Source organism: Phalacrocorax aristotelis, chromosome 3 (genome assembly GCF_949628215.1).
Source record: "Phalacrocorax aristotelis chromosome 3, bGulAri2.1, whole genome shotgun sequence".
In the NCBI taxonomy this organism is placed as follows: Eukaryota; Metazoa; Chordata; class Aves; order Suliformes; family Phalacrocoracidae; genus Phalacrocorax; species Phalacrocorax aristotelis.
In genome coordinates this window covers 94,227,312-94,253,580 of record NC_134278.1, presented here as the reverse complement: position 1 = coordinate 94,253,580, position 26,269 = coordinate 94,227,312, and the positions used below count along the sequence as shown (strand labels likewise).

The following is a 26,269-nucleotide window of genomic DNA, read 5'->3' as shown; positions in this document are numbered from 1 at the left end:
CTTCTCCCATGAACTATAAGCTGTCTGAAGAGCTTGGCCAGCTGGATCTTCCTGGCTTTGTGGCAAATCCATCTGAGTCTCTACAGGCCGATAACTAAGGGAAACTTAGCTGTAAATATACTGCCATGACCTGGAGAGAGATTTAAAATATTTATCCCAGAGCAGGCTTGGGAGATAAATGAGCTCCCTGTCTGCTTCCTTTCACGCAAGGCTCAGGAGTGCAGCTGTCCCTTTGTCCCCAGCTCTCAGAGTCCTCCTTGGGGCTGGAGGGTTGCTTATCGGTGGGCTTAATCTCCCTGTAGATAGTGTAAACACATAGCTGTCAGGAAAATGGAGAGGGGGATGCCAAGGGTACTTGCACTGGTGTAGATGTGAGTTCTTGTTTGCACCCTCTCTGCCCCTGCCAGCCCCCTCCAGCTGCTGTCCCTGCTGTGTTGCTCTCAGGGTATGTGTGGAGCTTGCTGATGAGCCATATGGCTTGGGGTCTGCCAGGTAAAGTTGTAACCCTCCCACCTGGCCTCCTCAGAAAGCAAGATCTGCAAGATGTCCTGACCAAGCACAGGTTTGGGTGGTACCGGGGAGGTTTTCCCCCTTCCAGTGGGTTTGGTGGCAGCATGCAGAGAAGCAGCTCACTCAAGCAGCTTCAGTGCCAAATCTGCTTCATTCTCCAACGAACAGTCCCGGGAGAGTGAGGAGGGCTTGCTGGCAGGAATGTGCCATGCCCAGCGCAGCCTTGGCTCGGGTGCTCACCCGACAGTCTCACTGCATGGTGAGGAGCCGGCTCAGAGCAGCAGCCTTCTCTTCTCTGACGGTGTGTTGATGAAGCAGCTGGCTTTGCTTGGAGGCCTCGTGTGCGTGCTTGCTTCTTCTCCTTGCACTGCTTCCCTTGCCCTGGCCTCCTCCTGCCCTCCCCCCACCTCCCTCTTTTGTTTCTGCAGCCTGAGTTTCCATTCTCTGGGCTGGCTGGGGCTCCTGTTTGCTGAAAGGAAGTGGCAGGCAGTTTTATGGAGCTTGTTCTGGTTTTTCCCATCATCTCCTGGAACTGCATTTCAGCTGGAACAAGAAAAATGTGAAGCTCTGGCCAGGGACTCCCTCTGCACACATGGTGCTGTTGTGGAGGAATCCCTCCTGGCTGGGCCTGGGATGGCAGAAGCAACACCAGCCTTCGGTCCTTAGCCTAAGTGAAGGGGCATGAGGAAGTAGTGGTGAGTGCTCATGTGATACCTGGAGGCGCTGGCCCCAACTACTGTGGGACGAGTTCTCAGCCACATGGACCTTGTGGGTGAAGCAATGCAGCCTCATTGCCACAGGGTCCCACCTCCAGCCCCTGGGCAAGGAGCCCTGAACCAGCTCTGTCGCAGCTCTTCCCTGTTGGCAGGACCTGCCTGGCTGTTCAACACTGCCTGGGCTCTCCTTTACCGCCAGAGGGGTTTTGCATACTCACATGCCCCTTGCTTAAACTGTGGGGGAAGCATCGTCCTTTGAGGCCACTGCACAAGGGAGTATGTGGCTCATCCTGGCTCCACTTGGCACCTGCCTACCGTGTTTCGTTTCACAGGAGAAAAGTGCAATACCTTTGCTGTGCCGGCCAGAGAGCTCGGCTTCCAGATCAGCTGCCTCTCCAGTCTGCCGTGTGCTGCCAGTAGCACACGTCAGCTATAAATCAGTGTTTCTGAGGAAGCCAGGGAATTGTTCAAGGGCTCTGAGCAAGCCTGGGAGAGTCAGTTGGCAGGACTGGTGAGTGCAGCAAGCCTGTTGCTGGTGCTGAGTCACCCCTGAAGCATTTGTGTTTCTCACTGGGGCTTGGCAATGCAGCTGGCGACGTCTGCTCCAGAGCCTTTGGCTGATGTACCATTAAAGATAGTTTAATTGAGCCAGCAGGATTCCCAGCTCCTGCACTGGGCTTGTGGCCTTCCTGTCTCACTTGTTCCTCTGTCTCTGTTTATCTGACACAAAGATATTGTCCTGGCGTTCCTGTGGCCACCCCTGCCTGTGCTGCTCAGCAAGCAGGCACAGGACCCTCTGCCTGACCAAAGCAAGCTTTCTTCTCCACAGGCCAGAGGCTGAGTGGTATGGTCAGCTGCCAGCATGTGCCTGTGCCCTGAGTGTTTGGGCAGGAGAAGCTGTGGTCTGGCTGCTAACTGTGCCCTATTCCCCTCCCAGCTGCACCACCCTGGCATTGCACTCATGGCTTGGGCTGGTTCTCTGGGGTGGGGGCTCAGGAGGGGTACATGGGCTTCTCTTAGTGGTCTGGGACCACACAGTTCCCTCAATGGCCCAACAAAATTATATCGTTTCCCTGGTACCATGTGCGTCCCCCCAGAGATGCCCGTGTCTTCTCTTGCAGCAGATGCCAGGAGCACGGGCTCAGCCCTTTTGCAGAGCAGGGCTCAGAGCAGTGTAGACCTGTTCCCAGGACAGACGGAGGGGGATTCTTGTGGGGCCAAGGCCAGTTGTTGTGGCTTCGCAGCCCCAGCTGTTGCAGGGAGCCAAGGAGCTTGGCTGCCAGTGGGGCTTCCCAGACTTGCTTCAGCTTTCCCCCGTTTGAGCAAGGTGCTGAGATGTCGGGAGAGGCTGTGGGGCAAAGGCACAGCTAGCAGTTCAGCCCAGGCACCTCTTCCATACCCTAAAGACCGCTAGCAAATCCCTCAGCACTGGAGACAACCTGCATAGCATGGTGGCTGTCCCACCAGCCCAAGTAAGCCTTTGGTGGGGTATCGGTTGGCAGGAGCCCTGCTGTGCTTGGGAATGAGGAGGAACCTGTCATAGTGTTCCCATCTCTCTGTGGCTGCAGAGTAGCACCCTTGTTACTGTTCTTGCTCATTGCCAGAGCAGCAGCTAGCTTGTGCAGTAGGAAATGCCTTGGACCTCGCTTCCCACCAATACCCTGTCTCTGACTGCAGAGGTTATGATGTCATGTTGCTTTGGGGTGGCTCTTCCCTTATCCTGCTACCTGTCGCTGAGCACACGGAAAGCAGGGTCTCTGCTTGCTGCTGGTACAAGGATGAAGGCAGGGAGCTGTGGAGGATAGGGGCTGCAGAGCTCCTACAGCAGAGTTATGAAACTCAGTTTGGGATGGTCTTGGAGGAAGCAAGCCCGAGGGGTGTGTGGCTGGGGAGGGGGCTGGGATTCACAGGGTCTGTGCTGGGGAAGCGGGATGGGCAGCGCAAGGAGCAGAGGCAGGGGAGCCCCAAACTTGCTTGTACTGGGTGGGTGAGTGCAGTCAGTGCCAGGGTAGCCTGGCTATACTGGCATGTGCCGGCAGCCATTGGGAGCCTGCAGCTGGATACTTGGGCTCGCTGTCCTTGTGCTGAGCTTTTTTCTCAGTATACTGGTGGGGTGGTTTGACCCTCGCAAGACACCAAGTACCCACAAAACTGCTCTATCACTGCCCCTCAGCTGGATGGGGAGGGAAAATATAACGAAAGGCTTGTGGCTTGAGGTAAGGACAGGGAGATTGCTCAGCAATTACTGTCACAGGGAAAACAGACTTGACTTGGGGAAATCAGTTTAATCTAGTATCAATCAAATCAAAGTAAGGTAATGAGAAAATAAAACCTAAATCTTAAAACACCTTCCCCCTCCACCCACCCCTTCTTCCTGGGCTTAATTTCACTCCCAATTTCTCTACCTCTCCCAGTGGCACAGGGGGACGGGGAATGGGGGTTGTGGTCAGTTCATCGCATGTTGTCTCTGCTGCTCCTTTGTCCTCAGGGGGAGGACTCCTCACACTTTTCCCCTGTTCCAGCCTGGGGTCCCTCCAGTGGGAGCAGTCTTCTACAAACTGTTCCAGCATGGGTCCCTTCCATGGGGTGCAGTCCTTCAGGAACAGACTGCTCCAGCGTGGGTCCCCCACAGGGACACAACTCCTGCCAGCAAACCTGCTTCACTGTCAGCTCTTCTCTCCATGGGTCCACAGGTCCTGCCAGGAGCCTGTTCCAGTGCAGGCTTCCTACAGGGTCACAGCCTCCTTTGGGCATCCACCTGCTCCAACATAGTGTCCTCCATGGGCTGTAGGTGGATATCTGCTTCACCACTAACCTCCATGGGCTGCAGGGGGACAGCCTGCCTCACCATGGTCTTCATCACGGCTGCATGGGAATCTCTGCTCCAGTGCCTGGAGCACCTCCTCCCCCTCCTTCCTTTCTGACCTTGGTGTTTGCAGAGTTATTCCTCTCACATATTCTCACTCCTCTTTTTGGCTATGGTTGTGCAGGTTTTTTTTCCCCTTCTTAAATACGTGATCACAGAGGCACTACCACTGTTGCTCATGGGCTTGGCCTTGGCCAGTGGTGGGTCCATCTTAGAACCAACTGGCATTGGCTCTGTTGGACATGGGGGAAGCTTCTAGCAGCTTCTCACAGAAGCCACCCCTGTAGCCCCCTGCTACCAAAACGTTGCCATGCAGACCCAATACAACTGGTCTTTTTCTCCTGCGGCACATGTGTGAGCAGTTCCTGCCTGCTTTGGGACTGGGTCTGTGTGTAATGGAGGCCGCCGGCATCTCCCCACTGTGTGTGGCAGCGAGCTCTTCCCATGGCCAGCTGCACTCCAGTGTGTTACTGCAAGCACTACCTCAGCATTTGCTCCAGCAATTGATTTACAGTGTTCAAACCCCAGTGGCTTTGTTCTGGTTTCTTGTGATAATTGCTCAGAAACTGGGCTTAGCTGTTCCCAAGTATGGGATCCTGGGCCTGAAAGGGGAGGGAGGGCTGTTAATCACAGGGGAGAGAATCCCCCACAGCTTGCAGCATCCCTCAACAGTTCTTGGGAGGCTAATGGGAATTGTACGAAGTGGTCACAGCTTTTGTTTTTTTAATTCTAAAGCTTGGTTTGAAGGTTAGAGTTGCCTTCTCAAGGGTTGCTTGAAGCCTGTGTTTAAAAACACCCCTCCATGTAGAAGGAAGTGGAGAGAGGTGCTGTGGGCCACTGGGGAGAGCTCAGGCTTTGGTCCTGTTGCAGAGCAATTGTCACTCGCTGGTAGACCGGCAGCAAAGATGTATCCAAACACGGGCTTGCATCTGCCCCTGGGCTGCATCTGGCAGTGTCCATGAGGGTGGTCAGGGTCTGGGCAGATGTAATCTTGCATTGGCACACAGGGATGGAGGTGAGGAGAGAGTGGACTAGCTCTGCAGTTTCCATTTGGGAGCCAAGTGAAACAGAAAAGTACTGCAGGATAAGCAGGTGTCCCCAGCTGTTATGGGATGGGGGTGCCTCTGTGTCTACTTTCATCCTGGGTTGCTTCTCCTCTCCATTAGTAAATTCCACCTGGACGGCTGCGTATCTGGGTGCTTTGCAATTGAAACTTTGCTCATGGTTGAAAATGGCTGTGCTACAGGCTGATTCGATGTGGCCCTCCATGGAGCATGTGGAGAATAACTAGGTGCGTGGCCTGCGTGGTGGTGTGATAACTGGTGTGAAGTGGTGGTGTGCAGACATCGCATCTCCTGCAAGTTCAAAGCAAACTGCCATGAAAGGGAGAGGCTTTGTGGTTGTCTGAGCAGACCCACACTCTTAGAGCAGGGCTCTAAGATCCACATGTGTGGTACAACTGGAGGGGCAAATAGATGGTCTTTTCTCAAGTTCCTCATCGTCTTGATCAACCCCAGTATGACCATGCTGTGTTTACCCCAGACCTGGAGCTCCTAGGTGCTGGTGCAGTTCTTCCTGGCTCGTGAAGCCAAAGCCGCTCTAGCTGAGCATTTCTTGGAAATGCTGTTTTGTACCCATCCTGGCGTACAAATGCTGGGGACTCAAATAGGAATGATTTTTCCCCTGGGTGCAGAGTGAGTTTTTGTTTTTACTTTAACTGGAATGGGAAACAACATCGTTTTAAAACACTTACATGATGGGTGCCTAAAGAATTTGCAGATGTTGGGCTTGATCAGAACAAGCCTGCCGTGTTCAGAGCTCCTTGCATGCATCAAACCATTTCCATCTGGCCTGGTGGGGGAGAGTGGTTTATTGCAACTCTACCCGTCTGAGAGGCTTTCTCAACTGGAACCTCTTGCACAGAGGAACATGCTGGATGGAAATCATTTGGAGATGCAAATCTCTCTGGGTGTTTGGCTTGGCTGCTGTTTCCGTGGTATCTGCTAAGCAGTGGAATAGGCTGTGTGTGGAGCAGGCGTGCTCTGAGCAGCTGCTTTATGTGGCTATAGGGACTGACCCATGAGGCAGGGGGGATTGATTGTGTTATTAAGCATTCATGATTTTTCTTGCCTGCTTCTACAGCTTCAGCTGGTGCAAATGAGCCTGCTGGCTCTGTGTTTGTGACCGGGGGGGAGGAAAAAGCTGACCCATGTGTTGTTCCCAGTCCTGGCATGCCAAAAATCTGCTTTTATAGGAGCATGTTCATAATGAACTGTGCCAGGAAACACATGGCTTGCTCAAGCCATGAATGGGAGGTCTGTATGGGGCCCTGTGCTCACCAAGAGCCCCGCAAGGACAAAGAGCAGATGCTGGTGTGCATTACTTCCTCTGTGGCAGCCTGCATCCTCTGGGCTGCAGTGGATGGGGAGCAGGAGGTGGGATCAAGGTACTAAGTGCTTGACTGATCCAGTGACGGCAGAGAGGGCAGGTCGAGAAGCCAGGCGGTTGGTTTTACTGCGTGCTGCTCTTTGTGGCTCCCCTGGCCTGCGGAGGGCTGACGTGCTTCTCTGCAGATGTGGCTGTTCACAGTAGAGGCTGGGTTGGAAGGAACCTGGGTGCTGCAGGCAGGTAAAAAAGGGCTGCTGACAGCTTGGGATGATGATTGTGGATGGGGAAGAGAGAGCAATGGAGGGATGCGTGGAGTCCATTGGGGCCTGGCTATCATAGAGACAACAAGACTATGCATTCTGCTCCCGGCTGCAGCAGGAAGGAAAGGCTGTCAGGTGAGAGATGCAGTCCTGAGCATGAGCAGCATTTTGGTGTCTGGAATGTTGCTCCCTTGTAAGAACTGCGGCAAAGCCTGCACGGGCTAAGCTGCTGGTGAGGAGTGCACACCCAGCACATGAGGAGTTAAATCTGCCTGCTGCGAGTGGAGTGCTTCCCCTGGACCAGCAAGCTTGGGATGCTCCAGCCTGGTGACAAGCTGGGGCTTGAACCCAGAGTCTGCTGCTCTTTGATCCAAGAGTGGCTAAAAGCAAAGCCCCAGCATTGGAGCCATTCCCGAGGACTTGGCAACAGAAGGAACTGCTGCCTGCATACAATGATGTTTAATAAATTGCTCCTAAAGACAAGACCTGTTTGATAATGCTTTCTGGTAATGTGTTACTGAAACCGATAAGAGTCCAGGACCCCAAACCCTAACACAATCCCCGCTGTGTCTTTTGTAGCCTTGGGATGGAGCACAGGTCATGGTCTTTTCTGAAAATATGCCTGTGGTTGCCTTTGACTCCACACTTCTGCTATGGCCTGATGTCTTTCCCAGAGAACATGGTGATAAATCAGTCCCACGGTTGGGGCTGTCCATGTCCATCCCATGTTGAGCTCCTTTGGACATGAGACCTGAGCATGAGCTTCTCAGTCCCTTCTGCTGAGGTTTGATGCTCTTTTCCTTCAAGGGTTGCCTTTCTTGTGGCCCTTAGCTCTGCCCCTGGGCTTGCAGGGAGCCAGGGGGTCTTTGTAGCTGTGGCCTGGGTTGTTGGTTTTCCTTGTGGTTAGTGGAAGCTAAGCAAGCTGCTGAGGGATGCAATGGCAGCTTCAAAGCAATGCTCTGCCTGTGTCTTCCTTGCCTTGTTACAGGTCTGTGGAGCTGGGAGCAAGTGCTGCAGAGTGATGTGAGTCCAGAGTGCGTTAGCTCATCCAAACCTTCGTTTTACCTTAGTGATTCCTCATCGAAGAAGAACAGCCTGTGTTGCTGCTGGGTTCATTGCAGAGGCTTCGTTTCCTCAATGGTCTGAGCAATGGCAGTGGCAGAAGCATAAAGGTCATAGTGTGAATATGGTTGGGTGGTGATACTTCAGCAATGGATTCCCAGGTGGCAAAACGCTATTGCTGCCACTGTGCTCTGCTGAGGTTTGTTAATTAGCTGACACATCCAGAGGTGGTCGCTTGGTAGTAAAAGGTGAAAGCGTCTCTTAATCCTGCTCATTCAGTCTGAAGCTGGAGTGCTGCAGTCTGGGGGTGGATTTGGGCTACTCCTGCTGCCCACCTCAAGTTAGTGGTGGGGGCTAGGGCATCTGTGGCCAGGTAACCCTCCTCTCTCCTAGCTGTATCCCCAGCCTCCTCTCTGGAGGAAAGTGCACTGTGTGGTTGCTGCAATGTACCTGGGGCCTTCCCCAGGTAATCTGCTCTGCTCCTTGCACCTTGGGTGTTGCAAAGGGCCCTGCAGGTTTGGGGAGTCAGGGAGAGCAAGCTCCCCACCTGTGTGCTGCAGCAGTGCCTTCCTAAGCAACACAGCATCTTTATTAAAGAAAATAGGGGACAAATGTTTAGCAGTATGTTACCAAGCTGTCTGTCTAGGTGAGCCTGTGGTGTAAATACATCCAGCTCCCACCTCAGGGCTGAGACTTCCAAGCTGGTTGTGCATCCCTGGGGAGCACTGGCTCCGCAGTGGAGCTGGGACAGCTGTGAGCTCCCTGCTCTGGCATGGGAGCATTTGAGGTCCTCTCTGCTTTGAAAGGCCAGAAGAGAAGCTGGCCAGCCATGTCCTCTGCCAGAAGTCTTTGGGGTAGCTGGCTGTGCCATTTTTTGCAGCTAGCTTCTTCTGTTGCATCCTGGTACCTGTGGGTCTTCATTTTATTTGTTTCCTGTAAGCCAGCTGTCCCCCTCCACAGCTAGGGCAGATCCAAGGCCTCCTGATGGCCCCCCTTTTTGGGGGTAGGATGCAGTTTGGGTGCTCTGGGCTTTGCTGCCCTGGGCATGCAGATGAGTTGCAGCTTGTCTGATCTGCTGTTCCATATGCAGAGCATTAAAGGAGCTGGCTTGCACATCTGGCTGAGCTGAGCCAGGTTGAGCTTTGCTGAAGTGCCTCTGGAAGCATGTCTGCAGAATAATGCTCCTGGGGGCTGCATGGAGAGTGGGACTGGGCTACAAGCTGCAGAAGCCCCACAGTGCTGGGCTTGCTTTCCAAACCAGGAAACCTTAAATTTGCACAAAGCCCTCTCCCAAATCCCATTCCCATGCTTTTAATTCCTTGTTTGGTTGCAAGCAGCTTTGGGATTACTCATATCCTTGCATCAGCTGTGGTGTCTCAAGAGGTTGGTAATCTAGGCTCTTTTGGTTACAAAGTGAAATGGATTGTTTCCTTTTCCCTTCCTGTCCTCTGTCCAGAGCTCTTTTAGCTGGGTGAGGAGGTGCCTGGGAGCTGGGCATTGGGCATGCCTGGGGGTGGGAGGCTCAGGGTTGAGGGGACCATGGATCTCACATGGGGCTGGGGATGTGGAGCATTGCAGTGTGCTTCTAGCTCTGCTGGCACTGCAGCCACAGCAAATGCCTGCCAAAGCTAGCCATCGCCTGCTGAGGTCTGTGCCAGCTTTCTTTCCTCCAGGGGGCTGCCATGCTGTGGCACATGCTGCTGGCAGCCAGCTTGCCTGTTGCTTCCCCAGCATGGCTGTAGGTGAATGAGACGGCAGGGATTGGGGGCTGTGCAGCTGCTGAAGGCATTGTGGTTGAGGCCGCATTCCCAAGCGATGTCGTTAGGCAAGGAGACAATGATTTTTGGATTGGTTCAAGATGTAGGCGACTCAGCCTGTCAGGCAGGGCAGGAGATGTGCTGCCTGGTCTCCCCAGCTTCCACAGTTGGTCTGCAGCACCCAGATTGAGTTGGGCTACTGAAGTGTCCCCAGGTGAGCACTCGTGTGGGGCCAGCACCAACACCTTAAGCGACTGGTGGAAAACCCAGGTCAGGGCAAGACCTGGCTTGTAATGCTGCCCCATGCCCTTGCAGCCTGAAAGATGAGTGTGAAGGTTTGGGCTTGTGCCATGGCAGGGACTCACCAAGCAGCATCCATGGTGCTCTCAGGCCTCCTGGTATGATGCAGAAGGTAGGCTGGGTCCTTTCACTGCCAGGCCTGGCCAGGCTGTGCCAGGGCCACAGACCCTCTCATTGGCTGCAGTCCTAAATATAGCCTTAGAGATGGCTGATCCCCTGGGGGTCAGTCCTGCCACCCCATGTGCTTTCTGGCTGTGTCTTTGTGATTACAAAGCCCAGCACCTCACAGGAGTCTGCAGCCTATGAGGTTCATTGCCTGTCGCCCAGCTATCTCCACAGCACAGCACAGGGGGACAGTGTCCAGCCTTAGAGGTGGGCCCCAAGACACACAGATGGGCAGTTTGCTGCCACCTCCTTCCCCAAGAGCCCTACAATGCCTTTGTGCCCAGGATGTAGCAAACCTGGTGCTGCTCAGGTAAGAACAGGGATGTGGTATCCTCCAAAACTTCAGTCCCAATTTCCCAGTGCTAGCCCACAACTCTGCCCTGGCTTCTTCAGATCCTTATTACTCCTTAGGTGCATTTTCTTACAGCTCTGGATGATGAAGACAGCAACACTGATGTCTCTCACTTTTCTAGCTCTGGAGAACGGCCCCAAACCAAAGCCATTCCCAGGCTGTGCTGCAGTCTGCGGCCACGCTGCCAAACTGCTGCAGTAATGCTGTGGCAGTGCTCAAGAGGGTTGGCTACCATGGCGTGGGACGATTTTGCCAGAGGTGTGGAGAGCCCTTTGCTCCCTACCAAGCTCATAGGATTAACAACTCGCTCTGCAGAGCTTCAGGCGGCAGTGACTAAGTTCATAGGGTTGCTCACAAAGTCTGTCCTGGATGCGGCTTTGCTGGTTTTGTCACCCTGAAATGCTCTGCACATGCTCAGCCCACTGTGGCCTTTGGAGGAGGCTGCAATAGCGGAGTCCTGGGGACATGCCAAGCCCAAAAAGTGAACTGAGATGCACTTAGTAGAAATTCAGGCTGGCAACGCAGGTGTTAGTGTGAGTGCTTTTCCTGGGAAGTTGCTATTTACCTCCTCAAATAAATTAATTTTGAGCAGGGGAGATACCTCTGCATGAAGGATGCTGTGTTCCTACATTCAGATCTTTGTTTCAAGTGTGCTCTCAGAGCCGGGATGTGATCTGAGCGTCCTCTTCTCTCTGTCCTTGTGTGTCCTGCTGAGGCCTGTCCCCTCCCTGCAAATTATTTGCTCTGTGGTGTGTAAGAATGGTAACCTGGGGATCTGTAGGTACCAGTGCGACTTCCCTGCACAATTCACTTAATCTTCATCTATTACTTCAACAGGAGGGGTTTGCGTTTCAAATAAATATCCTTCGGGTAAAACACCACTGGGTGTTTTCAAGGGTGTTTATCTAATCTGGCTGAAGCTTTCCTGAAAAGCTTTCTGTAGCCACAGTCAAAATGGTTTTAGGCCAGAAACATGTGTTGAGGGTTTTTCTCTCAGCCAGGGGTGGCTTGTGTCACATACATATGCAGAGAGTGGGTGTTTGCCAGCACACACATTTGAGATTGCTGTTTGGTGTTGGCTTTGTGGGGCTGTGGCTGGCCCAGCTGTGTTACTAGGGGGGAGCTCTGCCCTGGCTTGGGCTTGCTAAGCTGACTTCCAACAAACATGGTGTTGCTGGGTATTTTTTGGGCTGCCTCTCGCTAAGGGAAGAGTCATTCTGCTTCTTTCAGCAGCTCCTAGCAATGTGACCCAGCCCAGATTAGCTCCTGAAACCATAGCAGAAACATGCTGTTGTGAAGGTGTTTGGTTAGACTGAGCAGGGGTCACCTTTGCTCTCCACCAGGACCTGCAAGAGCTCTCTCGTCTGTCAGCTCAGGCAGTTCTGGCAGCCTCCAGTGGCTAAGCCATGCATGACCATGGCTGTGCCACACTGTGGTGTCTTCTAGCTGGGTGAGTGGAACCAGCAGAAGCATTTTGTTCTTCATTCAATACAGGTGGTGATGTCTGTTGGCTTTATTCGGGTTTTACCTAAACTCTGGCATAATGGCATCCCACACAGATAGCCCTCTGCTTGGACAGCTTTCTTGAGCCTCTGTCCCAAAAGCCCAGATGGGGTGAAGGGGGTGGAGGGGATGCGTGAACCCTGCTGACTGCAGCCATTTCCTGGACCAGGGCTGTAAAAGTTTTATGGGCAAGTGTAGTGCTCCCCATCTCTGAACAACGGGCCTTGGTGCTCTGGATTTAGACTACTGTGAAAAGCTCTGTCCAGCTCTGGACTTCTGATGTCTTCCACCCCAAAACATCTGGACCACATCTAGCTGCTACCAGTCTGCTTGCAGCCCAGATCTGATATATGGTTGGGACAATGGTTTCCAGCATGTGCAGCCAGTCCATCCATAGCACTTTGGATGCTATTGTCAAAATTTTGAGGGTGACAGAGCAGTGGCACAGGCTGCCCAGAGAGGTTGTGGAGTCTCCTTCCCTGGAGACATTCAAAACCTGCCTGGACATGTTCCTGTGCCCCCTGCTCTGGGTGTACCTGCTCAAGCAGGAGGGTTGGACAAGATGATCTCCAGAGGTCCCTTCCAACCCCTACCATTCTGTGATTCTGTGAAAATAAAACACAGGTTTCTGTCTCTTATTGCACTTTAACACTCATTTATCCCAGTTTGCTTTGGCACTTTTGTGCTCATGAGACATTTATCAAGGGTTCTCACTTGAGCTGAAAAGGTTGTGTCCATTTCCCTGGGATGGAAGATAAAGATATAAATAGTTTCTCCTGTTTCATCAGGGAGCAGGATCCCAGTGTTTCCTGACACCTTGTAAAATCCCTGCTTCTCATGTGGAGCTTGTGCCAAGCCTTCATCATGTCCCCTGTCCACAGAGCCATGTCCTCCTGCTTGGACATGGGGGATGCTGAAGCAGCAGGATGCATGTGATGAAGCTGCTGAAGCTCTCAGCTGACCAGCGCGCAGTGAAGTGCAGTTGTGCTGGCAGTGATGGGGCAAAAGCAGTTCTGCTGCTGTTTAGTGTTGTACTGCTAATGCTGACAGTTTAATGCTAGAAGCACACCTGATTTAAAATATCATGTCTTAATACCCTGATGGCCTACACCTTCAGAGAGAGGTGCCTCATCACTAACTCCAGCACTAGCATGACTAGTAGACTGTGAAAGGTTTAAGGATGCTGAGACCCCAAGAGGAGAACTGATCCATCTGCTTTGTGAACTCTCCTAATGCACACTGCTACCTTGCATGTGTTTTGTACCATACAGGTATGTTTGATGGACATGTGCCTTGGTGCCCTGAAGCGTATCTGGAAAAGGACAGTCCCAGCTCCTGTAGGTTCAAACCTGAGTGGATTTGACTGTCCTGTTCCTCTTTGCTCCTGTCTGTGTGCCCCAGCAGCCTGTTTTGGCGTGAGCTCAGCTCCTGATACCATGGAGCTGTTGGGCTATTGAGCTCATAGCTGTATTTGCATGGGGTCGGGTGGTTGCTACCCTGCTGAGTGCTCTTGGTGAGACAGATCTGATGCGCAGGGAACTAGATGTGCGTACCTACATAAGAACACATGTTCCCACATGCCTTGGGGCATGTGTTCATCCTGTGGTGTTTATGAGACAGCTGTCACAGACTGATGGATGGTTCCTACCTTTTGGGGAGGTGCACTGTAGCTGACGATGGAAACTTCACTGCGCATGCTGACCCTTGGAGCACAGCATGCTGATGGGGCTTAGCTCAGTATGAGACCCAGGAGATGGGGCTTTGGGCACTGTCTGCAGCTCTAATTCAGACACAGGAGTCAGTCTGTGGCTACTCCTGGTGGCCTTAAATGCTGTGAGTGCAGTTGACAAGTGATGTCCACGCAGGAGCGGTGGGACTTAACCTGGCTGGGGACAGTCCCCTGGCAATGTTGCCTGCACACCAAGGTCAGTGGCACAATTGGGTGCTTAAGGTAGAAAGCCAGGCTACAACAAGGTCCACCTCCTACACCCTGCGGTATGTTGTTGTGCACTGCTGTTCCTGTGATCTCCCAGTTCCTTGCTGCCCCCTTCCTCATGGCTTCTTTGGGGTGGCTGAAAATCAGAATTGAACCCACAGGCCCGTCTTATGAAGGCTGTGGGTAGGAAAGGCTTCTGGGCTCTGAACTAGTGTCTCCTCTGCCGCAGTGTCTTTGGCAAAAGGTTTCTGTGGTTTTCACAATGGGAGGACTTTGTTGCTCTCTCTGTCTGGACTATGGGGAAAGGGTGTTAGCAGACACAAGCTGAGGTGCTGCTGCTCCTGGGTGACATGTGCTTGGAGCTGGGAACTGGAGCCTCATCCTGGGGAGCAGCAGTTGTGGATGAGCACCTGTGTCTATGCCTCACTGTTGCTGTGAGTGGGAGAGCTCAGGCTAGCTGTGCTGGAAATGTGTGGCTGGCACTGGGGTGCCCATGAGCGGCTGCAGGGCTGGAGCGGCTTTGCTTGGCGCTCACTCTACGTGGCAGGCTCCAAAGGCTTTCCAGCATGGAAAGGGCTCTTGAGGCTTTCTGGAATGTGGTGATCTAGGTGTTCCCTTCAAAACATCCCCTTCAGAATAGGATCCCTCACCCTTAGCTCTGGGTGACTGAGCTGTCCTGTCAAATTGTGTCCCTTTACCAGGCTTTTATACAAACACCAGGCAGGAGGATGTGGCTGAGCCTCCAAAGAGGAGCTGCCTTTCAGCTGGGCTTGGATCCCATTATGTAACTCATCCAGGCTGAAGCCGTTTTCCTTGCAGTGGTGGGAATGCACCGTTTTGACCACGCCTTGTTCGCTTTCATGAGAGATTGCTTATAAGATGCTTGAAATCTGCCTGGTTTGGCCTCTTTCCCTGCAGAGCATGGTGCTGGGAACAGAGTCCAAAAGCAATCGATGTGTGCTGAATTGCCCTTTGTCTGCTTTCCTTTCTGTGGCCAGCTGGTAACCGGAGCAGAGCGCCTGCATGGCTGGCTGTGGCCAGGCAGCAGCCAGATTTAGGAATATGCTAGCATGGTCCCTCGGCAGCCACGTCAGGCAATGCCTAGGGAAGTGCTGTCTTCTCTGTCCCCAGGACCCTGAGCTCTTGAGGTGGGGGTTAGTGTGTTGAGGAGGATTCTTTGGCTTTTCCACCACTGCAGAGAGATGCTTCCAGCCCTCCAGAGCCATCCCACGGCTGCTATCAGACTCTGGGGTCAACCATTGCAATTCCTTGTTTCTGTTCCTACTTGCGAGTTGAGTCCCCAGCACAAGCTTGGGGTGTCACTGCTGCATCCTCTCGTGCTGTGCTCCAGCAGCTGCTGTGTTTATTCCCATGGGCAGTCCTTGTTCCAGACCAGCTTTTTCTGGGTAATTTCTGAGGATGTAGAAGTGAGACAGAGACATGATCCCAAGGAGACAAGCTTTGAGGAAAACCTAGAAACAGTGTATGGGTGTTTCTGATCTGGGGCGATCCTGATGCACAGCTTGGACTTGGGATACATCCTGAAAAACAGGACAAGAGGAGCTCAGAGAAACACCAGAACTGCCCAGGAAGTTCCTTGCTCTCCAGTGTTTTAGTGACTGACTTTCCAGCTCATATACTGTGAGACACTTCCAGTTCAGGCTGGAAGTGCGGCACTCAGCAGTGGGTCACAGGAGCTCCTTCCTAACACCCCTGGCCCCAGGGAGCAGGGCAGGGGGCTTTCCTTGGCTTGTTACAAGCTCAGGCAGCCCTGTTGCAGTGATTGCTGGACAGACAGCCTTAAAGCAGCTGTGTTGGAATCTGAGCACAGATCTGTCTAACCTTCCCCATTGGGGATTTTTTTTGGCAGATGTTCTTTGCGGTATGTTGCTTGGTGGTTTCGGCTGTCTGGAGACCCTTGACAACAGCACATGCTTACCTACTCCCTTCTCCCCATCCCTGTGATCTAAACGTGCCCTCCTTTTTCTGTCTTGCAGCTGTGGGGACTCAGGCAATGATCCTTTTCACGAAGGAGCCGTACTCCCAGGATGCCCTGCATGGCCGCAGTGCCATCCTCCGCTGTGAGGTGGAGGAGCCAGCCAATGTGGAGTTTGAATGGCTGCAGAATGGGCTCCCTGTTCAGGACACGGAGCAGCGCTTCAAGGAAGGCAGCAACCTCCAGTTTGCTGCTGTTGATCGGCACCGGGATGCTGGGGACTTCCAGTGTGTAGCGAGGAACTTGGTCACTGGGGAGGAGGCCCGCACAGCCAACGCATCTTTCAATATCAAGTGTGAGTATGGGGCAAGAGCAGCCAGACACAGCGCCTCAGCCTGGTGCTGCCTGATGTGGACTGGGAAAAGCACTCTCTTGGGAGGGCATGAGACTGGAAACACCTTTGCCAGGCTGTCTGCTAATGTGTGGGGCAGGGGTGGTCAGACAGGGATCAGACAGCATGAACTGTGCAAGTAGGATTCCTCTGCAGCTACCATGTCCTTCATGCCCTCTAGGCCACTTGTATCTGATATCCCCAAGGCTGTCAGAGATGCTTTCTCCTGCTGCCTTCCCCATTTGTCTGTATGAAACAGGGATGTTACTGTACCAAGTGTGTCCTTAGCACTGCAGATCCTTTTGGAGCCCCTTTTATCCCTCAGAGAACAGCCACACAGGGCAAAGTGGGACATTTGCAGGCTGGATGTCCCCTTACTCTGTGCTGGCTTGAGGGCTTATGTGTCTCTAAGCATGCTTACGCCCTTGCTGCTTGCTCTGGTTATTATGGAGTCATCATCCACCTAGGCTCTGTAGGTTTGGAGAGCTGGCTGTGTTGACATTCTTTGATCCCACAGGGATTGAGACAGGCAGTGTGGTGCTGAAACAGCCGGCCAGCGTAGCTGAGATCCAACCCTCCTCCACAGTGGTGCTGCGGTGTCACATCGACGGCCACCCGCGGTAAGGGTTGCCTCCTGAGGAGTGGACCCTGCCAGGGGTCCCCCTGCACATTTGCTGCGTGCTCTTCCCCTCTCTCTCTCTCTGTCTCTCTCTCCTGTGAGGATTCAGTAGAGTCTAGGGAAGGCGAAAGGCAGGATTGAGCCTGTGGCTGAGCACCGGGGGAGAAGGCAAACGGCTTCCTCAGAGCCGCGTAGCAAGGAGCACAGTAAGGACAGGCTGTGACAGTCCAGTCGCTGAGCTGCTTGGTGTGCTGCGGTCACTCTCCGTTGCTTTCCAGTCATGTCCCGTCCACTTGGCTGCATGTCTCATGGCTTCATGTCTGTGTTGGGGCCAGCAGTGGGGATGGAGAGCCAGGGAAATGGGCCATCTCTGGGCTGTCTCCTCCACACATATGCTCTCTGGGGAGCCCTGCTGGTGCCTTGCATCCAGTCACTCTCTCATCCCTGTCTTGCAGCCCCACGTGGCAGTGGTTTCGGGATGGTAGCCCCCTCCCTGATGGCCGCAGCACCTATTCTGTCAGCAACAAGGAGCGAACGCTGACCCTGCAGAGTGCCAGCCCAGACGACAATGGTCTCTATTACTGCTGTGCCCGCAGTGCTGTCGGCTTTGTCTGCAGCCAGAACAACTTCACGCTGAATATTATTGGTGAGTTGTGTCACAGCTGCTCAGGGCTGAGGGCTCTGCTGTTTTACTGCTCTGCTAACAGCCTCCCCTCTGCTGCAGGGTGGGAGCCAGGCTGCAGGGGAAGTGTCAGGCTGGTGTGACTTTCTTTGTGCAAAGCCTCTGGCCAGAGACAGGCCTGGCACACCTGTCTGGCTTTGAATCCTACTGTGACTACAGGTGTTATTTTGCCCCTGCATCTTTCTGGAGCAGGTCTATGCTGTCGTTTCTGGAGCACCAGGGTCCTCCCTCCTTCAACTAGGTTGGGACCCTGGAGGCTGCAGCAGCTGGTGGTTTTGCTAATACCAGTGCCACATGGGTGAGATGCCCCGTTGGCCTTTGGAGAGAAGGCCCGGAGAGACAGGAGATGTTGATCTTAGAGAGGTGTTTGGAATTGGGCAAGGGAATTTGCAGTCCAGTGACATGTTTGATCCATTTCCTAGGAGCCTGGGGTGCTCAGGGCCTTGCTGGAAGTAGAAGGGGCTTTTGCCAGAGCAGCTACCACGTACAGTCCTGGGCTCTGGCTGCATAAATACAGCCATGCTAGCATGTCTGCCTCCTTCAAGCCTGCAGTGTGCTCGCAGGGTGCACCCAGGAATTTTTTGAGTTTTCCCTGGAGCACTGGTGAAGGGAAACCACAAGCCAATCTGCTCTTCTCACCCTCCTGTGGTCTCTGCCATTGCAGATAAGAGTTTTCCTCAGGCGGTGATCATCCCACAGGACCTCATCGTGACCAAGAACGAAGAGGCCATGTTTGACTGCCAGTTTGCAGCTGTGCCCCCTCCCACACAGGAGTGGCTCTTTGAAGACAGCCCCATCACCAACAGATCCAAGTAATAGGGACCCTGGTGATGTGGGCAGGGCTGGGAGGAGAGGGGGCACTGTATTCCAGAAGGAATAGAGAGAGGCCAAACCCTGGCCATGCCTGAGGCCAAGCATTCAACATCAGGCTGGCCATTGGGATTGGTTTCTCAGCTTGGCTGGCTTGGGTTTAGCAGGGCCTCAGTACTTGTGTGTGGCCTTTATCTGCACAGGACTCAGCAAGCAGTTTCCCCTCAAATGAGTCTGTGGGGCTGTCAGTCCTAGATGCCCGTGCACGATGGTCCCCAGAGTTGGGGATGTCTCCCACCCACAGGTGTCCACGTGTGGCAATTTTGTGGAGCCAGGGGCACCCACTTAGGACAATTCCCAGAGCCAGGGATATGTGCCAGTACCAGATGCCCACAGGTGGTGATTGCCAGAGTCAGGGACACCTCCCAGCCCCTGATCACTGGGGCCATGGCTGTCTTGCACCTCCAGATACCAGTGCATGGTGATTCCCAGAGCCAGGAATGTTTCTGAGCCCCAGACACCTACACATGGGGCAATCCTCAGAGCTGAGGACATCTCCTAGCCCAGGCTGCCCATGGACGGTGATCCTGGAGCGCAGGGTGTCTCTCAGCGAGACTGTGCAAGGCAAGTAGCGCTGTCTGGGTGCCAGATGCCCAGTGGCCTAGCAGCTCCCGGGTGCCACCTTGTGCCCCCTATCCCCTTTCTTGGCTGTGCCAGCTTTCAGAGCTGGCCCATTTTGGTGATGCATCTTTTGGTGGGAGGCAGCTCTTTTCCAAGAGACTTCTGTTAGCTCATTTCATCCATGAAGCCTGTGTCCCACCACCTCCTTGTTTGTGTGCTGCTCCCTCCACACTGTGACGCTTTGACTCGGCACGGTCTCCCTTGTGGTTCCGTGGGCTCATGTAGGACATCACAGGGCTGTGGCTCTGGCCGTTGTCCTGCAGAGATGCCCACTGAGTCCTGCCTCTCCCTGCATGCCCAGGACCACCGTGTTCGCCAATGGCTCCCTGCTGATCACCCAGGTGAGGGCTCGCAGCACCGGTGTCTATAAGTGCGTTGGCCATGGGCAGAGGGGGAAAGCTCTTGTGCTGAAGGCAACTCTACAGCTAGCAGGTGAGGTCCTGGGGCTGGTGGCAGGGAAGGCAGTGGGTCCCGGGGTTGCAGTGTCACTCTGGAGCTATGTGACAATATAGCGATTGGTCAGTAGATGGAAAACTGCTTGGTTTATCTGTGAAATGGCTCATCCTTGCTGCCTGGATGAGGGGAGCAAACATAGTTTGTGTGCCCTCTCCCTCAGCTGGTGTCTCCCATGGGGATGATGGTGGTGGTAGGTTGGCTACACGTTCCTGCCTTGTTTGAGCCCTGCTGTCTATTGCTTTTCTCAGAGATCGAAGAAATGGCACCTTTATCCCCGAAGGTGTTGACGGCAAACCAGGGGCACCGTGTGGCCTGCACTGCCCCACGAGGCATACCCACGCCCCAAGTCTGGTGGGAGAGGAACGAGGAACGAGTTCCTGCTGCTGGCAGGGTGCACCAAGAGGGAGAGCAGCTTGTTTTCACTACTATCACCGAGGCAGACGCAGGGACCTACACGTGCCATGCTGCCAACAAGGCTGGAGAGAAGAAACAGGAGCTGAGCATCACTGTTGCTAGTAGGCAGCTTTCCGAGAAGGGATGGGAGCAGAGAAGGGGGCTGGATAGGGGCTTGGGGTGAGCTGGGGCGGGTTTGTGCATCACGTCACTGATACAGAGAAGCACATCTCTCGTGGCTGGGATGCAGGGCCCCATGGCTGGCTGTACACTGCCTGTCCGGTCTGCACTGGTGCTGGTCAGAGGGGTGATGAGCAGCCCTGTGTAACCCCTTGCCTCTGTGCCCAGCGGTACCCAAGTGGGTGGAGATGCCCAAGGACAGCCAGCTGGAGGAGAGCAAGCCAGGATATCTGCACTGCCTCAGCAAGGCCTCCCTGAAACCCACTGTCACCTGGTACCGCAATGGCGTCTCCATCTCTGAGGTGAGGTGATGGGGCAACACCCTGCCACTCATGGGTGCTTCTGCTGGGCACCTGTTCAGCTTCCTCTGTTGCTGCTATTTCTTGCCTTGCTCCTAGGCCCAGCATCCCTGTCACCCCCACTCTGGCCATATTCCTGCCACCATCTCCATCCTACTGGTGTATGGTTGCACAACTGGCTGTCTCTAGCCACTTGGCTGGCAGCCAGCCCTGTGCTTTTGGGACAGTGACAAGAGAAATGTCCCTCAGAAAGATGTCACTGCAGCTTGTCTCAGTTCTCCATGTGGGTCTCAGCAGGGCTGTGTCTGTGTGGGTGTCGATGGTGTGGGTGTGTGGCGCCTCAGGAGTGCCACAAGCAAGGTCTGAGCACAGGGCTGGTGACAATGTCATTTCTGCCCCACTCCCTTCCTCCCCTCCCCGGGCAGGACTCACGGTTTGAGATCTCTGAGAATGGGACACTGCGCATCAACAACGTGGAAGTATATGATGGGACCATGTACAAGTGCGTGAGCAGCACGCCAGCAGGCAGCATCGAGGGATACGCACGGGTGCATGTGCTAGGTATGCTGACAAGCACTCCACATCCTACTCTTGTAGGGAGCTTTTTTGCCTGGCAGGGTACAGGCGTGATACCCCTAGCTCCAGTGCCTCCTGTGGCTGGCTAACAGCACCTCTGTCTCTTGCAGAGAAGCTGAAGTTCACCCCACCACCCCAGCCGCTGCAGTGCATGGAGTTTAATAAGGAGGTTACAGTGTCCTGCTCAGCCACAGGCCGGGAAAAACCCACCATCCAGTGGACTAAAACAGGTAAGGGGGACTTGGATGCGATATGTCTCTTTCTGACCTGGGGCCCCAGGAACTTTGTGTTGGCCCACCTCCAGCATGGGTGAAGCAGCAGTGCTGCGGCTGCCTGGAAAGCTGACATGTGGCACGGTGCTTCATGCATGACTGTTGCATCCCTCTTCTTGTGTCCTGCAGATGGGAGCAGCCTGCCATCCCACGTCAGCCACAATGCTGGCATCTTGTCCTTCCACAAGGTGAGCAGGAGTGACTCAGGGAACTACACGTGCATCGCATCTAACAGCCCTCAGGGCGAGATCCGTGCCACCGTGCAGCTTGTGGTAGCAGGTGAGGGTTCCATGGCAGGCAGGTGGGTTTCCTGCTGTGCTGGCCTTGCAGTGGGTTTGCCTGGGTGGCACCCAACTGGCATGCCCCTGCAGGGAGAGAAATGTCTGGCCTGACTCCGAGCTCTGCCCTGTGGCACTTGAGTGTCTGGTTTGTCCGTGGTTTGCATACAGCCTAAGAGGGCATGTGCCACGGTGCCAGTGCTGGCCCTGCTCCCTTGTGGGAGCTCAGCACCACTCCCAGGAGCTGACAGCGTTCGTGTCGGCCTCTCTGCCTTCAGTTTACGTCACCTTCAAGCTAGAGCCAGAGCCCACAACGGTGTACCAGGGGCACACAGCCATGTTCCAGTGCCAGGCAGAGGGGGACCCTGTGCCACACATCCAGTGGAAAGGGAAGGACAAGATTTTGGATCCCAGCAAGCTCCTGCCCAGGTACAAGCCTCCCTTCCAAACTGAAATGTAGCACAGCATGGCACTCCCCGTGCATACCCAGCATGTGGGTGCCAATGGTGCAGTCTCGGCTTCCCAGCTTGGGGGACACACAGTCAGTTGTCTCCTGGCCCCTGGGGGTTACCCTTTCTGCCACAGCCTGTCGAGCTGCAGTTGAGCTGCAACCATTCATTCTTGAGCATTGCGCAGCCTCAGATTCAAGGTGATTGCACTGGGGACATTGGGCTGAGGCTGAGGTATCCTGGGGAGGTGGGGCTGCAGGTGCCCCAAGCCTGCCTCTGCCTTCTGTTGCTTGCAAAGGGCTCTATGTGGTTGGCAGGATTCAGATCATGCCCAATGGATCCCTGGTGATTTACGATGTCACCACCGAGGACTCCGGAAAATATACCTGTATCGCCGGCAACAGCTGCAACATCAAGCACCGGGAGGCCTTCCTATATGTCGTAGGTAAGGGACGTGCCCAAAGTCCGGACCTGGCCTACTGGTATTCCCAGCAGCTCTAGGCCCTGCTTCTGGCCCCACCAGTGGATGCTGTGTGTCAGGTCATGCCTGCTAGGGAGTCACAGCAGCATTCCTACTGGGATGCAGTGCTGTGGGCTGTGCCCAGCGGTCTGTGGCTGGAGGAGGAGGTGGCCACAACAGCGGAGGGCTTTTCTCATTCCTTCAGCATATTTCTCAGCAGGATTTGGGAAATAACCCCACACCCTCATGGGTTTGGTGCTCTCTGCCCCACAGACAAGCCGGCAGCAGAAGAGGATGAGGGACCTGGAAGCCACACACCCTACAAGATGATCCAGACCATTGGGCTTTCGGTGGGGGCAGCTGTTGCCTACATTATTATTGTGTTGGGTCTGATGTTCTACTGTAAGAAGCGGAGAAAAGCCAAGAGGCTGAAGAAGCACCCAGAGGGTGAAGAGCCTGAAATGGAGTGTCTGAATGGTGAGGCCAGCACCCCCGGGGTTGGGGGGGCTTCACTACCAGCCACTTACCCCTGGGCTGGAGGGGCTGAGGGGTAGGGAGTTCCCAGGGAACAGGGGACTCCTCCGTACCCTTGGAGTCTCTTGCTCTTGGTTTTGGCTATGGCTGGTGGCAGAGACCTGCAGCCAGGTGAGAAACAGGCAACTTGGTGTGAAACCTGCATCCCAGCTCCACATTGTGGCCATCTCTGCTGAGTTATATATTACTTCTGCTTTCCAGCACCTGTACATGGCATCACATACACCCTTTGCCGAGGGGAGGGGAGTATCCTATTGCAATTTAATAAAATAGTAGAACTCTGCTGGCCTGTTCAAATCACAGTTCAGCAGCTCCATGTGCTGGAGGGAAGACTTTTCACTGAACAGCCCTGAACTCTGCTGTGAACTCATCCTGTTATCTCTGAAGCCCATACAAGCTTTGAGCATCTACAGCATCCTCCAACAAGGACTTCTGGAGCATAACAGGTTATCTAAAAACTGTCTCCTTGCTTTTCAAGCTTGTCACGTATGGGCTCTGCACTGGAACACACAGCTCTTCTGTATGTCTGATTGTTCCTGTGAGTGCATTTTCTGGTTGCACTATCACCTTTCTGAGATGGAAGCCCCAGATAGGACTTGGTGCATCCAGCTTTGTGGAGCAACACAGCTGTGCTACGTCCTGTTCCCAGCTGTGCCACTGGCTTCAGTTCCCTGTCCACAGAGCTTGCTTTGGAGAGATGGCAGGCAGCTTGGGGCTGAGCCTGCCACTGTGGATGGGACATCGGGGTTGCTTTTCCGAGGCCTCATGTTGTATATCTGGCTGCACCTCCCAGCGGTCAGTGTGCCTCTGCAGCTGGCCACAGCTGGCCTGTACCTTTGCTTCTAGATAAGTTGGTGGCTTTGGCAAACAGCTGCCAGCAGCACCCCTTCCCTGTTGGCAGCATATTGTACTACCCTGGTTCCTACCTTCTGTGTGTCCATTGGAGGATGTTCCCTCCTGTCCTGTGGCACCTGAGCTGCTTTTTAAGAGCTGTTTCCATGAGCCCCTGCAAATAGACTAAACTGGGTCCCCATTGTGCATGAGCTACATGATTCCTTCAGTGAACCCAAGAGATCTTTGGGGCATCAGTTTCATTTCCAAAAGCTGTTTTCATGGCATCATGGTTGTCCTTGCATTACTGAATCCAGCGAGGACTTGTAAGTGATGGGGTGCAGTTGAGTTTGCTGCCCTTACAATTCCCTGGATCTCCCCACCACCACCACCACTGTAAATGCAGACATCCTGTTTCTCCCCCCAAGTTCTTCAGCCGTGTCCCAGTTGTGTGGGCATTTCTGCGAGGTCCTGGTAAAACATCACCACGGGTTTTTTCTCCTGTTTTTCCTCTTGTATTGGTAATTTGAACAGAGCAAAACCTCCAGAGGAGAAGTCTGGCTGTGGGGAAACTCCTGAGAGCAGGATGCAAGAGCATCTCTGCAGCTTTGTGCTCTGCTGCTGTCACCACCCTGAGCTCTTCCTGTGGACAAGTCACAGGCAGCTCACCTGTGCCAGCAGGCTCTGGCCAGCATCCTCTTCCTGGGAAAGGATTTGTTTTAATCTTCTTGAGGTGGTCTCAGATTTTTATTTTGGGCTATCTTTATTATATTTTTCTTTTTATTCTGCCAGAGTTTGCCTCTTCCTATCCCCTTCGTTTGGAACCGGTTTAGCTGTCAGAGAGATGCATCCTCACTGCTACAAGCAGACCCAGCTGCCCAGATGCCTACACTCCTTTTTGGTACTTCCATAGCATCTCTGGAGAAGTGGTTTGTGTTTGCTGTCAGCTCCAGTGGATCCCCTTCACCATGATCTTAAAAGATTTGGCTCTTTTTCTCCTTTTGATGTGGTCCCTCTTTGCCTGGGTGACCTGAAGTATCTCAGCACCTACAAGTACTCCCTGGCTGGCCACCAGCTGAATTTTCCAGTGCCCTCAAGATCCAGACAGATTTGACCTTCCTATAGATTTGCAGTGGATCCTTCCTATGGATTTCCCGTGGATCGATGCACTCCTAACAAGTCAGTCACCTTCCAAGGTCATGTCCTTGGTGTGCCACATCCTCTGTAACAAGGATGCTTGTTCTCAGTGTCCCTCTATCTGATCGTGCTTCTTTTTTTGGGTGAACACAGACCATTTGGGGAGGTTAATGGCTGTGGGAACTGAGGGGAGCACTTGATTTCTGTGTCGGCGTGTGCTAATTTCTCCAGGGCAGCATGCGTTTGTCTTTTTCTCTAGGAGATGCTCAGGTGTTACAGGCAGGTGGGCAAAGCAGGCAGCTCCTCTACACTTGGTTCCCCCCTGGACTGCTGGATGTATAAATTAAACTTCCTGTTAATTTTTGCAGTCCCTTTGTTATCAACTATCTTGTCAAAGCGCTGTGAAACATGGGAGTATCTGTTCTCCAAAGTATCTGTCGCCGCTGCCCACTGGTGCTGTCTCTCAGTGGCAGCATACTTACTCTGCAGCCTTTGGTATTTTCTTGGCACAGTTGCAGCGGTCGTCTTGTATTATCCCCTTGGCTTCAAGCTTGTAGTCTTGAGACACTATTAGTCATGAGTGCAGACAGCACAGGTTCAAACAGTCTTGCTAATAATTAGCATAGAAACAGGGAGAATGTAAGTAGCACCAAGCTCTGATTGATAGGGTAGATGGTGTTTTTTTCGCTGTGGCTTTCTGTGAATGTTACTCCAGCATGTGGGAGGACAACTGTCAGTAGCCATGGCTCCTAAGTCAACATATCTCAGCCTTCACAGCTCCAAGGCTACCTGTGACAAAGCCACGGTCCCTGTCATTGTGGCCAGACCTGCTCAGGATGTGCTGGTGTGCTGGTACCTTTCTTATATGCGTGCATTGTAAGCATGCATGTACACACGCTGCTGTATGATACCCCTTAATGGAAATTATGGGCAGTGGGATTCCTGTTGGAGTTCTCTCGTGTCGGGTCAAGTCTTAATTTTATGATCAAATACTTCTGCATGGCCAGGTATTTCCTTAATGCTTGCACCTGGACAGACTGAAATGGAGTGTGCACAGTAATGCAGGATGATGCTGAACATGTGTCAGCCACCTTAGCTCAGTGCTGTGTCCAGCTTTACATTGAAAATTCTGCCTTCAGCTTATGGAAAGTACTGCTTTCTAGTGCCAAGTCTGATCCAAGCAGTAAATGCATTCAAAATCAAGGTTTGCTATCTGTACAGCTTTCTATACAGTCTTTCCCCTACAAGCTGCCTGTAAAATGCAGGGTTCTCTACTTTCTTAAGGCGATAATGTTTTGTCCTGTTCACTGGCTTCTGTTTGTGCCAGGGAAATTTCTAGTGGAGTTACTGAGCAGAAAACTTGCTGGACCTGATTGCAAGGACAGTGCTTCCTAGCACTGCTTTAACCCAGGCAGTAAAGGAAACTCCAGACTGATCTGGTCTGACATGTTCAAGATTATGAAGGGCACA

At 53.4% G+C, this 26,269-nt stretch overlaps 1 protein-coding gene across 1 annotated transcript in view; it reads left to right on the top strand.

Moving 5' to 3' along the window:
* Positions 1-26,269, top strand: part of PTK7 (protein tyrosine kinase 7 (inactive)) — a 40,164-nt gene that overhangs the window by 10,563 nt on the left and 3,332 nt on the right. The window contains exons 2-14 of the mRNA XM_075088514.1: positions 15,813-16,106; positions 16,660-16,762; positions 17,217-17,407; positions 18,108-18,255; positions 19,236-19,366; positions 19,639-19,905; positions 20,132-20,265; positions 20,688-20,823; positions 20,949-21,068; positions 21,240-21,389; positions 21,667-21,817; positions 22,155-22,282; positions 22,571-22,774. Of these exons, the coding sequence (XP_074944615.1) occupies positions 15,813-16,106; positions 16,660-16,762; positions 17,217-17,407; positions 18,108-18,255; positions 19,236-19,366; positions 19,639-19,905; positions 20,132-20,265; positions 20,688-20,823; positions 20,949-21,068; positions 21,240-21,389; positions 21,667-21,817; positions 22,155-22,282; positions 22,571-22,774 (2,157 nt within the window). The remainder of the gene's footprint in view (positions 1-15,812; positions 16,107-16,659; positions 16,763-17,216; positions 17,408-18,107; positions 18,256-19,235; positions 19,367-19,638; positions 19,906-20,131; positions 20,266-20,687; positions 20,824-20,948; positions 21,069-21,239; positions 21,390-21,666; positions 21,818-22,154; positions 22,283-22,570; positions 22,775-26,269) is intronic.